At 48.5% G+C, this 15,213-nt stretch overlaps 1 protein-coding gene and 1 long non-coding RNA gene across 4 annotated transcripts; one reads left to right on the forward strand and one right to left on the reverse strand.

The window, feature by feature from the left end:
- Positions 1-40: 40 nt before the first annotated feature.
- LOC123592127 lies at positions 41-6,755 on the reverse strand. Its single transcript, XR_006709596.1, has 3 exons — positions 6,440-6,755; positions 2,919-3,092; positions 41-247 (listed from the first exon to the last, which is right to left on the reverse strand). It is a non-coding gene; the product is annotated as an uncharacterized LOC123592127 (long non-coding RNA).
- Positions 6,756-6,821: 66 nt separating this feature from the next.
- LOC123592126 (keratin, type II microfibrillar, component 7C-like) lies at positions 6,822-12,065 on the forward strand. 3 transcript variants are annotated; one of them, XM_045467081.1, is made up of 5 exons: positions 6,822-6,945; positions 8,144-8,269; positions 9,843-10,063; positions 11,023-11,054; positions 11,572-12,065. In XM_045467081.1, the coding sequence occupies exons 1-5, from the start codon at positions 6,943-6,945 to the stop codon at positions 11,733-11,735; spliced, it is 546 nt and encodes a 181-aa protein (XP_045323037.1). In that variant the 5' UTR covers positions 6,822-6,942; the 3' UTR covers positions 11,736-12,065. The 3 variants fall into 3 exon arrangements, with proteins under 3 accessions (XP_045323037.1, XP_045323038.1, XP_045323039.1); XM_045467082.1 differs by having other exon boundaries at positions 8,144-8,248; XM_045467083.1 differs by having other exon boundaries at positions 6,823-6,945; positions 11,919-12,065.
- Positions 12,066-15,213: the final 3,148 nt, after the last annotated feature.

Here is a 15,213-nt window from a genome sequence, read left to right on the forward strand (position 1 = left end):
ACTCCCTTTCAGTAAAGGCTGGGACAGGCCACAGGGAGGCTCAGGTAGGCTTTCTTTATCCTTGGAGATGTGAATAAGCAAGAACCGTCTCAGCCATCTGGGTGCTCTTGGCTGGTAGGGCGGGAGTTCCGGTCCCCACGCTGCCGAAGGTTCTGACTTGTTATCGCCCCTGTGCAGGCGTCAGCCGCTCTCAGGCGGAGTTGTATGTGGGGGATGTCTCAGTCACCCATTTCTGTGGCATCAGGTCCTGTAGGATGGAAGTTGTGGCAGCAGGTTAAGAAGTGTGAAGCTGGCAGGGTTTGATGAAACACCGAGCCTCTGGCACTCTTGTCCTCCCGAGGTTCCCAGCTGGCTGTCTCTCCAGCCTGGCCCTGGTGGTGGGGTGTAACCCCTTGATCTCACTCTGGCCCATCTTCCCTGCTGTCCACTTCTCATTTCTTGTTGTGTGGGACTCTCCCTCCTTGTCGCCTGCCTCCCTGAGGCTGAGAAAGGGTATCGGGAGGAGAGGCACAGGAATATATTCTGTTGGACGATTCTGGGCTGTCTGACCCATGAAGGGGACCGTCTCTCAGCCCCCACCCCTTAACCTTGCCCTTCCCTGAACTCTTGCTCTTCCCTTCCTTTCCTGAATCTTCCTTCCCTCCTTGCTGTCGGTGCTTAAGATAAAGTCACATAGTTCCTGTGATGCTTTCGATCTTTCTGTCCATTATTTCAGTCCTAGGAAGGGTGGGTGGGATCTCTGGGTGGGGGGAAGGCATTCAATGTGGTGGGGGCTGCCAAGGCCAGGCCAGCTATTTATTTGATTGAGTGTCAAGGCTGGGGACATCGAGGAGGGGTGTTCTGTTGGCTCTGGGCTCCCTGAGGGAGTGCTTCAGTGCCAGGAAGCTTCTGGCCCAGTGTTGGCTCGTAGCAGACACTCAGCCATGTCAAGAGGATAAATGAATTCATCTCTAAGGTTTCCAGTTTCCCACAGGGCATCTTCACTTGAATATTGCCCTGATATTTGGAATTCAAAATGCCTTAAAATCAGTTTGTCAGTTCCCCCTGAACTGATGCCCCTCCATCAGCTTTCCCTCTTTCTGCCAGCTCCTCCTAATATCTCCAGCTTAAAACTCTTTCATACCTAATTTCCCCACCCAACGAGTCACAGAATCCTGCCTATTTTTTTCCGTTGAAAAATGCGACCAGGACCTTCTTTTCTTGCAAAATGTCAGACTAGGAACTCTGAAACATCCCTCTGCCATTAGTCACCTAAAATTGTGGCAAATATACTTAAAACTACATTTCAATGCATCATTGAGCTAGCAAGGCGGTATGGAAAATTGTCAAGAAGAACAAAACGAGAAATTCTTGGATCTAAAAGCGTGGGAATGGAAGTGAAAAATTCAACGAAGGGGCTTGGCCAAAGACTGACGATGTCAGAGGGTAGGGTTGGTGTCTTGAAGACAGGAGTCGAAGTTTTCCAATCCAAACAACAGTGAGAAAATATTGAAGAAAAAGTAACAGAGCCTCAGAGACCTAGAATCATCTAGCATATGTACGCTTGGGGTTCCAGAAGGAGAAGAGTGAGAGTGATGTGGAAAAGTGTTTGAAGGAGTACCCTCCCATATTTGGCGAAAAACATCAGTTTACGGAGCCAAGAATGCTTGTGGTGCCCAAGAATACTGGCTGCTTAAAGCAAAAATAGCGATATTGCTTGTAACGTCTGCAGAAGCAAAAGATCTGGCAAGTGACACAGACGATGGGGAGGCGGGTCACCGAATTGCATTGTTTGTCGTGTGTGCACTTGTCGGTTGCCAAGTGGGGAGCAACACAGTATTCACTCCAAATAGACTTTGATAACTAAGGGAGTATGTATAGCATTAGCTCTAGAACAATCACTAAAAACAAACATTTATTATGATAAAGTAAACCAAAAGATTTCGACAGGATAAATGATATCAAATACTTAAAAGTTATTTGATGAACTCCAAAGAAAGCAGAAAGGAACAACAGAGGAACAACAACAACAACAAAAACCCCACGTGAGACAAATGAGAAACAAAGAACAAGATGGCTGACTCAAATCCAATCATATATAATTACATTAATTGTTCCTGGAAAGAGCTAATCCTTCAATAACAAGAAGACAAACAATTCAGTTAAAATGGGTGAAAGACTTCAATCGGCCCTTTACAAAAGAAGATGTATGAAGGGCCAAGAAGCACGTGGGAACTTGCTGATCATTATTAGTCATCAGGGAAACCTACTCTGGGAAAAACTCAACACCCACTGGAAGGTTAACATTCAAGAGACTGACGATTCCAAGTGGGGGGCGGCTGGAGCTTTCATGGAGCGTAAAATGGTCTAGTCACCTTGGAAAACAGTTTGGCAATTTCTTATCAAGCTGAACATACGCTACCAAATGACAAAGCAAATGCACTTTTGGATATTTATTCAAAAGAAATGAAAAGCAGGTTGAAATAGAGACTGGTACATGACTTTCATATGACCTTTATTTATTAAAGCCCCCAACTGGAAACAGCCCAAATGTTTTCAACAGGTGCATGGACAAACTGAGATATAATTGTACAACAGAATATCACCTAACAACACAAAGGAATGAACTCCTGATTCATAAAATGACATGGATGAGCCTTAAAAACATGCTGAGTGAAGGGGCCCCTGGGGGGCACAGTTGGTTAAGCGTCTGACTCTTGATTTCAGCTCAGGTCATGATCTTGCCCCGCACGTTCGAGCCCCGCATCAGGCTCTGCACTGCACTGACAGTGCAGAGCCTGCTTGGGATTCTCTTTCCCCTCTCTCTCTGCACGCCCCCTCCCCCTGACATTGCTCTCTTGCTCAAAATAAATAAATACATTTGAAAAGATTTAAAAAACCATGCTGAGTGAAAAAATCAGATACAAAAGAGCACATACCGAATGCTTCTATTCATACGAAATTCCAAAAGTGGCAATACTAATCTACAGAAATTAGATCAGTGCTGGTCTGGGAGTTGGACTGCAGAGGAGCATGAGGGAACTTTCTGAGATGATGCAAATGTTCCGTATCTTCATTCAGTGGTGGTTAAGTGGGGCACCCATCTGATGCATCTGCCAAAACCTGTTGAACTGCATGCTTCACATGTGTGCATTTTATCGTAGGTATATTTTATCTTAATAAAATTAATAAAATAATGACTTAAAAACCCAGTCTAATACATATGGGAGAAACCTATACCTACAGAAATATAAACATTATGTGAAATGCAAGATAACAAAGCAGCTCTAACTAAATGAAGAGCTATGCCAGATTCATAGATGGGAAGTTTTATTATCATAACGATATTAATTCTCCTTAAACTGATATACAGAGTCAATGCAACTATGATCAAATTCCAAATAAGGATTTACATAAGTCTTAGCAAGTTGATTCTAAAATTTATGGTGAAGAATAACAATCAAGAATAGTCAAGGCGCTATATAAGAATACACGGCGGGGGGTGGGGGGAGTGTAGGTGGCTCAGTGGGTTGAGCCTCGGACTTTGGCTCAGGTCATGATCTCATTGTTTGTGGGTTTGAGCCCCGTATTGGGCTCTCTGCTGACAGCTCGGAGCCTGGAGCCTGCTTCAGATTCTGTGTCTCCCCCTCTCTCTCTGCCCCTCCTCCACTCATGCTGTCTCTCTCTCTCTCTCTCTCAAAAATAAATAAAAATTAAAAAAAAATAATACGTGGGATAAAAAAGAGCATCTGAATGGGTATTTGCCCTTTCAGAGGTAGTTATAAAGCTATTAATTCAGTGTAATATCCACTTAAGAAGAGACAAATTGACCAATGAAACAAACTAGAGAGCCCCTAAATTGACGTATATTTTATATATATATATATATATATATAGTAACAATATATATAATAACATATATATTATACATATATATTATATACACATTAGATGTGTTTTATGCATAATATTTTTATTATAATATGTAATACAATATACTTTATATAAAACATGAATATATTAACAACATATATATGTGTTATGTGTAATGTACATAATATATGTCAATTTAGGGCTTCTCTAGTTTGTTTCATTGATCAGTTTGTCTATTCTTGTATGTAAACATTATACAAATATAGTAACTATATATAAATATATAACTAAAGTTATATGTAATATATAAAGTTATATATATAGCTAGATCTGTATCTTTGATATGCCACAGTAGTGATATTGCAGATCAGTAGTAAAGAAGGGACTATGGCATTGGTTATCCACATGGAAAAAAAATGAAACTGGATTCTTGCCTTCTATTATACACAAAATCAATTCCAAGCAAACTATAATTATAAATGTCAAATGCAAAACTTTAAAATCTTTAGAAAAAAACATTAGTGAATGTCTTTTTTTTTTTTTTTTTTTTTTTTTAGAGAGGCAGAGAGAGTGTGTGGGCAAGCTCTAGCAGGGGAGAGGGGTGGAGGGAGAAAGAGAGAGAATCCCAAGCAGGCTCTGTGCTTGAGTGTAGGGCCTGATGCAGAGCTTGATCCCACGACCCTGGGATCATGACCTGAGCCGAAATCAAGAGTTGGATGCTCAAATGACTGAGCCACCCAGGCGTCCCTCTCTTTCTGATGTTGGTATAAATAAGGATTTTTATGCAAGGCAGGATGAATGCTTAATCTGAAAGAAGAGATGGGTAAATTAGACACTAAAATTAAGAACTTTTATTTATCAAAATATTCACAAAGTGAAAAGACAAGCCATAAATTTGAAGGTGATATTTGTGATACATATAAGTGACAAAGTATAATATCTAGAAGTATAAATTTATATAGAAATATAAAAAACACTTAGCATCTAGTAAGAATAAAGCAAACAACCCAACAACAAAAAAATGGGCAAAAGGAAATCCATACAGGTAATAAACACTTAAAGAGATATTCAGCCTCAATAGGAATCACGAAAATGCAAAGTAAGATCAAAAATAAGACTGATTATATCATTTCATTATTGAAAATTAGATGCGTCAGAGAAGATACGAATCTTTTATGTATTGCTGATCAAAGTATAAGTCTTTATTATATGACTTTGGCAAATAACTTTTGTGTTGTAATATTCACTAGTTGATTCAGAAATACCAGTCCTAGATGTGTATCACAGAAAAATCCTCACACACATCCATCGGGGACATTTAGAAAAATGTTCGTAGCGCCAACTTTGTAAGAGAAAACAGAACAAAACAATAATAGAGTTATATAAAGTGTCGTGTATTCACGTAATAGAATACTATGAATCCTAGTGAAGGACCCTTAGTTCTACAATATTAGAAAAAAAAAAAAAGCAAGTCCTTTTGTAAGTGATATATTTAAAAAACCCAAAACCCCAAACCCAACCAAACAAGAAAAACTAAATAATAATAATAATAATAATAATAATGTTTACAGGTACATGCATGCATGTAATCAAACTAGAAGAAAACAAGGGAATGATGAGAAATTCAAGGAAGGCCCCCCCCCCCCAGATCAAGAAGCAGAAACAGGCTGGGGAGGCAGTGTGTAGGCATGTGTAAATTATTAGGGACGTTTGGTTCTTGTGCCTATAAGTGGCTTCATGGGTATTTCATTTTCATTATATTAAATACATAATAAAATCAACATCCTATTTATAAGAAATGAAGTCTCAACATAAGGTCCTGTTGAAAACCTAAAGATAAAACATAAAGCCATACAAAGTGAAAGAACGTGTGCAGGTGAGTGGTTCGAGAGTCAGAACGCATCGCGCGTAGTAGGAGTGAGCAATTCTTCATGAAACTTATTTCCGTTTAGGTGCGTGAGCATGTACGTAGGTACGGATTCACGATATAAAATCCGTTTCTTATTTTGAGCTGTGGTTAAACAGTAGTTTGACTGCCAGTAGCCCAAACATCCTCTTGCCAAAGTACGACAGCGGAAACGTACCTACAGGTTCACACCGGCATTGTTTGTTAGCACAAAAACAAAGGTGCACAGATGTATACCCGCAGGGGACTGGAGAGAGAATCACACACTGGGATACTACGCAGCAGGGACGAATGAACCAAGCTGTACGCATCAAAAGCTCCCATACAGAATGTCGGGGAGGGAAAAGCAAGTCATAAAAACAACGTAATCCTATTTTTGTAAAGCTCAATGTTAGGCAAAACTGAACAAATGCTGAGGGACTCATGCACACCGGAGGCTAAAGAAAAGCAAAGGAACGCTCACTACAAACCCCAGGAGAGTGGTTACTTTGGAGATGGGATAGGGTCAGGGACCGAGGATGCTATGATCAGGAAGGGTCCCACGTGGGGCTTCGAAGGTACTGGTGGGTACACAAGGATCTGTTTTTATTACTGTTGCCATTTAAATCATTAAATGTAGGTTATATGCACACATTCTTTTGCACGTATGAGAAGTTTATAAAACAGAAAGAAAATGCTGACCAGCGTGTGCTGTCTGGTCCCTGGTTCTTCCTGCAGTTTAGAGGCTCAATCCTGTCCCGGATGCCTACCTAGTCTTGGCACTGGCACCCCAGCCCCAGTCTCTTTCCCTCCTGTCTGCCTTCCCTCTGCTTCCAGACAGGCCTTCCTAAACTGCATCGCACACCAGGGTGGTGGTCTGCTCAAGCACCTTCTGTGGCTCCCCATTTCTCACCCCTTAAGCCCAAACTCCTTGGCTCTGCACATTTCCCCCACCTGAAGGATCCTTCCTTCCCTCTCCTCCTCTTTCCTTCAAGGCCCATTCCAGGCCAGGGACCTCCACTCTCCCACCTGGGCTGACAGAACAGCCCCTTCCGGCCCCTGTCAGAACTCTGCAAGGTGAGGTCACAAAGCCCCCTGGGAGGGAGCAGCTTTGTCCCCAGAGGCGAGGATTCTGGGAGCTCCCTGGGCTGGAGCTGGGCTTAGGTGCGCCCCGGAGGCTTGGAGAGACGACAGCTCTTTTCATCATGGTGAGACTTGTCTGTGTGGCACATTGGGTCACATGGGATGAGGGGGTCTTGGACTCTGCCCAGATCTGTTGGACCTAGCCAGGCACAAGCTTGTCTGCTGTGTCTACAGCTTTTGGGAATGGGACCCGGAAAGGGTGGCCTGTGGGAGTCTGTTCATATCCATTTCCCATACCCCCTCTGCCCTGGAAAGCAATGTGCACTGGGTTTGGCGTGAACAGTTCCTGTTGTCTGGGTTGAAGAGTGTGTGTGACTTTAATGTTCCTCAGGGTGTAGAGCAAAGAACATGCACTTAAGACGCAGTCTAGCTCAGCTCGACTGGCAGGGTCACTCATGTCCCACTGGGTCCCTACTTCCTCGGACAGTTAGATGTAATGAGCTTCAGCTTGCCCAAGGAAGGATAAGGGAGACAGTAACACCCACCTGGCCTACTTCACGGTGGTCTTGAGCCCAGGTGAGATGGTGGAGACAGAAGACCTTGAAGAGAATAAGGCACTGTGCGTCAGTTACCGAGCTCAGGCGTCAGTAGAAGTTCATGGTTCAGAGGTTCATGGTTCAGAAGTTCAGAGGTTCATGAGCTGGTATGTGAGGACAGGTGCAGGAAAGGGAAAAGGCGCCCTGATTTTCTCCCTTCTAGATAGCTCTCCCCATAGTGGCCTTGGGTTTAGCGAAGGAGCTGGAATCTGGATCCCTGTCGCTGATTAGTAGCATTCATCAAGTTAAAGGAGTTTCTTTATATTCAGAGATTTTCGAAAGTACTTTTAAATTAGGAATCACTGCTGGATCTTTAAAACTGGTGTTTGTATTAATTGCCATGATCCTATGTGAATGACCATAACTGATTTGCTAGAGTCTAACTACCCCTATTGCCTGGGATAAACCCTATGTGATCTTAGTCCAATGACTCGACAGATTATCGGCCTGCGTTGTTCTTTGTGCCATCCCTTCGACATTACCTTTGGCATCTCTAGACCCGATAGAGCATCCGCCAGTGTGCCCGCCAACCCTCGGCAATAGGAAAGACGATCATCCCCATTTTCCAGACAGAGAAACAGAGGCCCAGAGTAGTCAGATGACCTGCTCATGAGGGAAGGTGGAGGCGTTGGTCCTGGAGCTGTCTTGCGGGCTTCGGTTGAGTGCCCTTGTTGGCTGTCCTCCTCGCCCTGACCCTCCCCCGTTCTGTGCTGCCTCCGCCCCACAGTGCGAGGAGGTACAGGCGACCGTGCAGAAACACACGCAGGGCCTGCGACACAGCAAGGAGGAGCTGAACAGGCTTAACCAGGCCATCCAGCGGCTGACTGCGGAGGTGAACAGTGCTAAGAGTCAGGTCAGGGGTGGGGGTGGTGGGGGCGGGGGGGGGGGCGGGTGGCGCACCGGAGTGATGAACGGTGGGAGGGTGTCCATTATCTATGACAGCTCGACTAGTCGTCCCCCTCCTCTGGAGTAGATGGGTAGAGTTTCTCTTTGTGAGTGTCCGAACAAACGAGAGTGTGGCTTTACACGTGTACATCACGCTGCCTTCGCCTGGGACTCTGTAGTAGTTCATGTGGGCACGTAACTGACCCGTAGGTAAAATACGTATAAATCTGTACGCTTGTTTGCCTATCAGTTTTCATGCGCACGTGCGATTTTGTATCTGCATGCTTTGTTTGTCCTACATAGCATTAAACTTCAGCCCTTCTTTGGGAATCGCAAGACGTTCTGTAGAAATCCGGTTTTCTGGGTTCTCTTTAAATAATGCACGGAGTTGGCAACATTCTGCTAGGGAAGGGAGGCTTCTGTCTTCTCTGTCGCCTTCACACAAGGCTGTGCTCCTTTTGTGTGCATCGACCCCACCACCCTGAGCTGCGTCCTTTGATGCAGCGGCAGAGGGCTCTTGCCATTTTCTCATCATCTTGGCTGGTGCTGTTATTATCCTTGTGGAAGGCAAAAGGTACCAACACCCGCGTCTCTAAATTAGAGATGTGAGAGGCTGAAACCGTGAAAGAGGTCCTGGTGATTGTGGGAGACTGACAATGTGCGGATTTCTTTCTGGAACTGGATACCATTGCTAGAGGGTTAACATTTGGCCTTCACCTTGGGATGCCTCCAGCCAGGCCTCTGGAGGCATTCGGGTTTGCAGCTCAGGCTCTAGGCTTAGGAAAGAGAGGTTCCCACATGGATGTTTTCTTTCTTCCAACTTCTCTGCCTCTCAATCTCCCCTCTCTCCTCCCAGCTGCCCTGTCAAGCCCCCTGGGCTCATACTTTACCTGCAGAGGGAAGGGGTTCTGCTCCCTGTTTCCCCTGCTTTCTGTGGATACAAGTGTCTGAGGCTCTGAGGGGTCCTCCCTTCTTCAGGAACTGATGACTGTGAGGAGGGACAAGCTGTTCAGGTTCAAGGGGGTGGCACAGTGAATGGATGGGCCTGTCATGGTTCAGTCTGCCACCGGCCTCTGCTGTTCTGATCACAGTCCCCCCATCCCCCACCTCCCAGTTTCCTAAGCAGCAAGCAAAGCTCATCAAGGCCAGCATTTATTATTGTTCTATTTCTGCAGAGACTACGGAGGCTAGTTTCTGGCGAGGAAAGGATATCCTTCCTGTTAGTTTCCCTGATGAAATAATAAACCTAGCATTATGTGCGCAGGAGCTTTTGATGCTTCCTGGATCCTAGCTCCTTTGAGAAGAGTTACCATATTAGACGTGAAAGGCTCTGTCTCAGCCATCTCGGATGGCTGGTCCCAAATCTCCACACTGGGAGCTGGGCAGACACAGACACATTTTTTGGAACAGGAAGGCCCATTCCATACAGTGATCTCTAATCGCTCATTGGCCCTCTGGCCTCCAAGAAGGGTCTGGAGCTTTGATGGGGGAGGGGGTGGGGGCCAAGGATGTCCTGTCCGTGCTCTTCCCTTCGCCCCCAGCCCTGTGAACTAGACAGAGCCAGGGAGCCACGAGCTCTGCAGGAGGAGGGTGCCTCAGATAGTGCCCAGGGCAAGCTGGCCTGGCTGGAGGCCGCCCTGCAGCGAGCCAAGCAGGACATGGCCCGGCAGCTGCGGGAGTACCAGGAGCTCATGATCGTGAAGCTGGGCCTGGACTTCGAGATCGCCACCTACCGCAAGCTGCTGGAGGACGAGGAGAGCAGGTGGGGGCTGGGCGGTGCTTTGGGTGTGGCCACGGCGAGGAGTGCAGGGGCCCAGGGAGGTCACCATCTGGGTCCTCACTAGCTGGGGAGGTGGGGTGGTGGGGAGAGAAGACCTGGGGATCCAGGGCCTTGTTCTCCTGGAGCCAATTTCTCCCCACCAGCTTAAGGCCCTTTAGGGATGGGCACCTGGGATGGGACGACACATGGTCATACACCCCCAAGGGCAGAGAGCAGGGGCCAGTCTGTCCAGTGAGGCAGCTGCAAGGACCAAGGCCTAGCCAGGGGGAATAATGTCTCCAGTTTGGAGTGCCTTCTCAGTTCTGCCCTTCTTGCCCCGAAGGCAGGGTTTATGGGAACAGGCAGGGCCTGGCTTTTCACCTCAGACTGCAGTAGAGACCCAAGGGCTGCTAGCTCCAGCTGGGTACCCCAGGCTGAGGGGAGGGACAGGGAACCCGCCATGCAACAGGCATGCAGCATTTATTATCTTTCAACCCCACAAAACCCCTGGGAGGGAGGTGCTGTCATCCCCGTTTTACAGATGGGGAAACTGAGTCTCAGGGTAAAGGACCACCTCAAGGACACACAGGTAGAAAGCGACTGGGTGTGGCTTGACCAATAGTCTTCAGATGATTGAGCTATCTCCTCTATAGTGTCCTTTAAAATGTTCCCTTCATGGTCTCCCCTTTTAGGCTAAGTTTAGGCCAAAGAAAGCGTCGTTAGCCTTCTCCCTCCTCCAAGAGGTCATCGATAAAATCGGACTATCTGAATTTAAGGAGGAAAGATCGAGTTTAAGCTCCAGAGGAGTCTGATGCAAAAGGGCTGTGGGGATCTGAGAGAACCAGGGGCATGTACATCTCTCTGCCCGTCCGGGGAGGGCCAGGAAAGTTTTGTTTTGGAGAATGGGGATTATTATACCCAGGAGGGATGTTCACTCACCTGCTTCCTCCTTCTCTCCGCAGGCTTGGTCTGGGATTTGGGGCAGGAAGCTTCAGTAAGTAAATAATAGACATAGCTTGGGTTAGAGGAGTTCAATCTTATCCCCCACACCCCTTTGTGTGCATTCTCTTGGGAAGGGATTTGGGATTTGGGATCTGCTTCCTCTGTGTGTCTCCCTTTTGTGGGGGGCTGTTTATTCTCTCGGGGGTGATTCTTTGTGTGTGTTGAAGGGGGAGGTCTTGTGGTCTGTTCTTTGGGGGCAGGTTCTGTTGGTTTGCCCTGGGGTGTGGGAGGGTGTTCTTGTGGGTCTGTCCTTGTGGAAGAGACTGTTTGATTCTCACATGGGGAGAACCTGAGTGTCCGAGTTCAGGGAGGGAGGCCTTCTGGAGTCTGTTTCTTGGAGGAAGGGGTCTGCACCAAGACCCCTTGGTCTTTGGGGAGTTTGCACCTCTGACTCCTGGAGAGGAGGAGGGTCTTTGAGGCTACTCTCTGGGAGAGGAGTCTGTATGTCTGTCTTCTGGGGGCGGAGCGGGAGAAGACGGCTTCTCCTCTGACAGCCATGCTTTGCTCAGCCCTGGGCAGCGGGCTGGGCTCAGCCTCTGGCCCGGCGAACCTGCTGCCTCCCCGAGCGGGCTCCGGCGCCCTGGACACGAGCGCCCCTGGCGGCGGCTGCGCGCTCTGCGGCTCCCCCGGATGCTTCGGGGGCTTTGGCTGCGGCGGTGCCCGCAGATGTTGAACCTTCCTGCCATGCTCTGGAGAAAAAGAACCCTAGCTTCTGCCCCAAGGACTTGACCCTCTGTCTCAGACGCCCCCTCCCACGGAGCTAGCCGTCACCTCATCTGTCCCTCTTGCCTGCCCCCACCCCGGAGCGTAAAGTCTTGGAATCTAGTTTACCGGACGGTGACTGCCCGGTTTCCAGGGTGAAGATAGCCCGGATGCTGAGCCACTGAGGAGGCCGTGTGGCTTACCTGGACCCAGCACCCTGTCCCTCTGACCTGCCCCCACCCCTTCACTCTTATTTTCCTAGGACTCCTCCTTTGCAATAAAAGTTCTTCAGTGGACTGAGCCCCTGGGCTGTTTGTGCCTGGATTCCTCAAGCTAGGTACAGAGTCAAGACGAAGCTGGCTGGATTTGGGGGTAGGGAAGCTGGCTGGATTTGGGGGTAGGGGAGAAAAGGAGCGAACACTACCAGGAAGCAGCCCTCCCCTTGCGGAGTGTGGGTCCACATGACTTCAGTTTATGGTGATGTCACTGAACCAGGATCCTGAGGTTGGTGGTGGTGGTGGGTTGACAGAGGACCCTTGGGGAAAGTGAAAGAAGGGGTTCATTCCTCCTCAGACCTGCTTATTCCCCAGCCTGGGGCCCACATTCCACCATGTCTGGTTGCTGAGCGCTGCCTTCATTCATCCAGTCACTCGCCCTACAGACACTTACCGAATGGCTTCTGAGGGTCAGGTGCAGTATTGAGTGAGCCAGGCACTCTGGTTCTGGCCCTGCACAGGACGTTCTGGTGGGGAGGCAGGCCCAAACCAGCCCCAAAGAGAATGGAGGAGGTGGGGATGAGGGCAAATCACCCTCTGCCGGCCTGGCAGGGGCACTTGAGGACAGGCTCCGGGGAAGACGGCCCTCGAAGATTCTGGCGGGGGGGATATGAACACAGCTGGGTGGCTCAGGCCTGGGTTCTAGTTTAACAAATGACCCGATGGTGGGCTGGGAGAGCATGTCTTTGGAAGCAGATGGAGCTTCTGGCTCTGCCTCTATTTCCAGGTCTATGGTGTTGTTTGCTGTGGGTTTTTACAAGGCAACTGGACTTTGAGGGGCAGAAGATAGGCCAGTTTGCGGGGGTGGTGGGTGGCCAGAGAAGGGCTGGGTCTCTGGGCTCTCTCTTTGCCACACAGGCCCGAGAGAAGCTTCCACTCGGTGAACTCACAGTCTTTTCTATTGCACAAAGGCTTACGTCATCAGCACATGCGGGGAACAATGGTTCCTGCTTTCTATGTCCCTGGGTGGGGTTAAGGTGCGTCATTGGCCAGAGGCCTTGGCTTTACCTTTTAAGGTACACTATGTCTGCTGTGTTCTCCTGGGTCCCTGCCCAGAAAACAGGTATCCAAAAAGGCCCCCTTCCTGGGTAAACAGAACTGTATCATGCAAGAGGAATGAGACCGAAACTTGGCATAAGGGCTGCCACGCAGCAGGGGGGCAGGGGACACGGACCCAATGGACGCACACATCAGCCCCATTTGGCCACTTCTGACCGACACCAACTCTATAAACAAACGTTCTTACCGACACTCTCAGTGCAAAGCAGCTGAGAGCCGAGCTGCCCCTTTGCGAGATTTTGCGGTTGGGCTCCAGTTTCCCTGCATTTTGCTAAGAAGGTAATGACGTTCTGTGATCTTCAAGGTCAGGTTTTGCCAGCTCCTGCTGTGCTGATAGTGTCAAGGAAAGGACTTGGAGGGAGGTGCTAAGGGAACTCTCACCTGCAGTCGTTGGCTGGGTTTATGGTGAGCATTCTGCGGCCCACACCACGGAGGGCTGGCTGTTCACGTTTTCCCGTTTCGAATCCCAAGCCTGACGTCAGTCCAGATCCCATGGGCTGCTGGGTCAGGCTTGCGTGTCTTGCGTGGGCCACCAGCCATGTTTGTGGTTTGGGGACCGATTCTCTGAGTGGCTTCCCTGGCCATGGGCCACATTCCAGCCTGGGGTGGGAGAAAACTGTGTGGTGCATTTATAGAGAGTCTTACCAGCCTATTTACAAGCTTTGTTAGTCAAGGTGACTTCTGAAGGGAGGTGGGTGTCACCAGTAAGACATCACTTCTCAGCAGAACGGGACCACTAGGGGGTCAGCCTTCTTCTGCTCCGGCCTGCCTCATACTTGATAGCACTTAGACGTGACAGATGTGACTTAGATGTTGGCATCTCTATATAAGCCCCTCAGAGCCAGTGACTGTCTTGTCAACCCATCTCTAGGGCCTGCCATGCAGTGGATATGAACGGATGAACAGGTGAATGGGTAGAGTGAGGCTCTGTGGTCCTGTGTGGTCAGCTCTGTCCTTGGACGCATTGGGTCATTCTTCCACCATTAACCTGTCTCACCCCATGGAAACCCCTCAGGAGTCTCTGGATGAGTCTACACACAATCCTTCCTGATGAAATTCCAGCTGCAATGTATCAGCCAGGCCAGCCTGGAGCAAGGAAGGAAGGGTCTGGATTCTGTTCCCAATCTTGCTGTTACCCTGGCCCAAACACTGCCTGTTTCTGAGTCTCAGTCCTGCCCTTCCCAGATCTAACTGGTGAAGATTCATCTGTCCCTTTTCATTTTCCTCCTTACTGAACCTCTCTGCACCATAGTTGACCGGTAAAACAAGAATAGTCCCTGTCACAGGATTGTGTGAAAAATATATTACTATATGCAAAGGCCTTAAAACATAGTAAGAGTTACATAAATGCAATGAATATCTCAGGTACTGGAGTCTTGGGAAAGGCTTTGAGCACCTTTAACAGAAGGCTCTACAAGTCTAAGGCCAGCTGGTCTCCTGCTGCCCCAGCTGGAGCTAGAGTGTCTACAGGGCAGGAGGGGAAATAGGGAACCCCACGGGTTAGAGCTGGGGCTCCCTGGCCAGAGGGCACCTCCCCAGGATGACACCCAGCGGCACCTACCCTCACCACTCCTGCCTTAGCCCGGTTCTCCGCCTCCTCCCCCATCAGCACATGAGTCCACCTGTCACTCACACTGCGGTACCCACAGAGCTCCCCCCTTCAGCACGGACACACAGGCATGTGCACATTCACACACACAATCACACATGTAGAAATGCTGACAGTCTCTCTCGCACACACACAGGTGCTTCCACACAGATGCCCGGAGATGTGCACGTACCTGGATGCGATCATATTGTTCTACTCACAGACAGCTGCCTACAGACAGTGAGCTCTGCGGAAGGAAGGTATAGACAGCATGCACACCGCACGGCTACATGGCATCTGGGGTCCCCACCTCCCCCTGCCTCTAGGTCCTAGTCCTGTCCCACCTCTCCTGAGGACCAATGGAGCTTTTACATCGGTAAGAGGCCTCAGCAGTCATCTGGTCCAAACATTTTATGTCACTAGTGAATACACTGAGGCCCAGAGAAGGGAGGTAACTTGCCACAGGTCACACAGCGAGGTGTTCCGTTTTTGTCACCGTTCTGCATCAGGAGTATTATGTACTTGAT

The sequence above is a fragment of the Leopardus geoffroyi genome, chromosome B4 (genome assembly GCF_018350155.1).
Source record: "Leopardus geoffroyi isolate Oge1 chromosome B4, O.geoffroyi_Oge1_pat1.0, whole genome shotgun sequence".
NCBI classification, from domain to species: Eukaryota; Metazoa; Chordata; class Mammalia; order Carnivora; family Felidae; genus Leopardus; species Leopardus geoffroyi.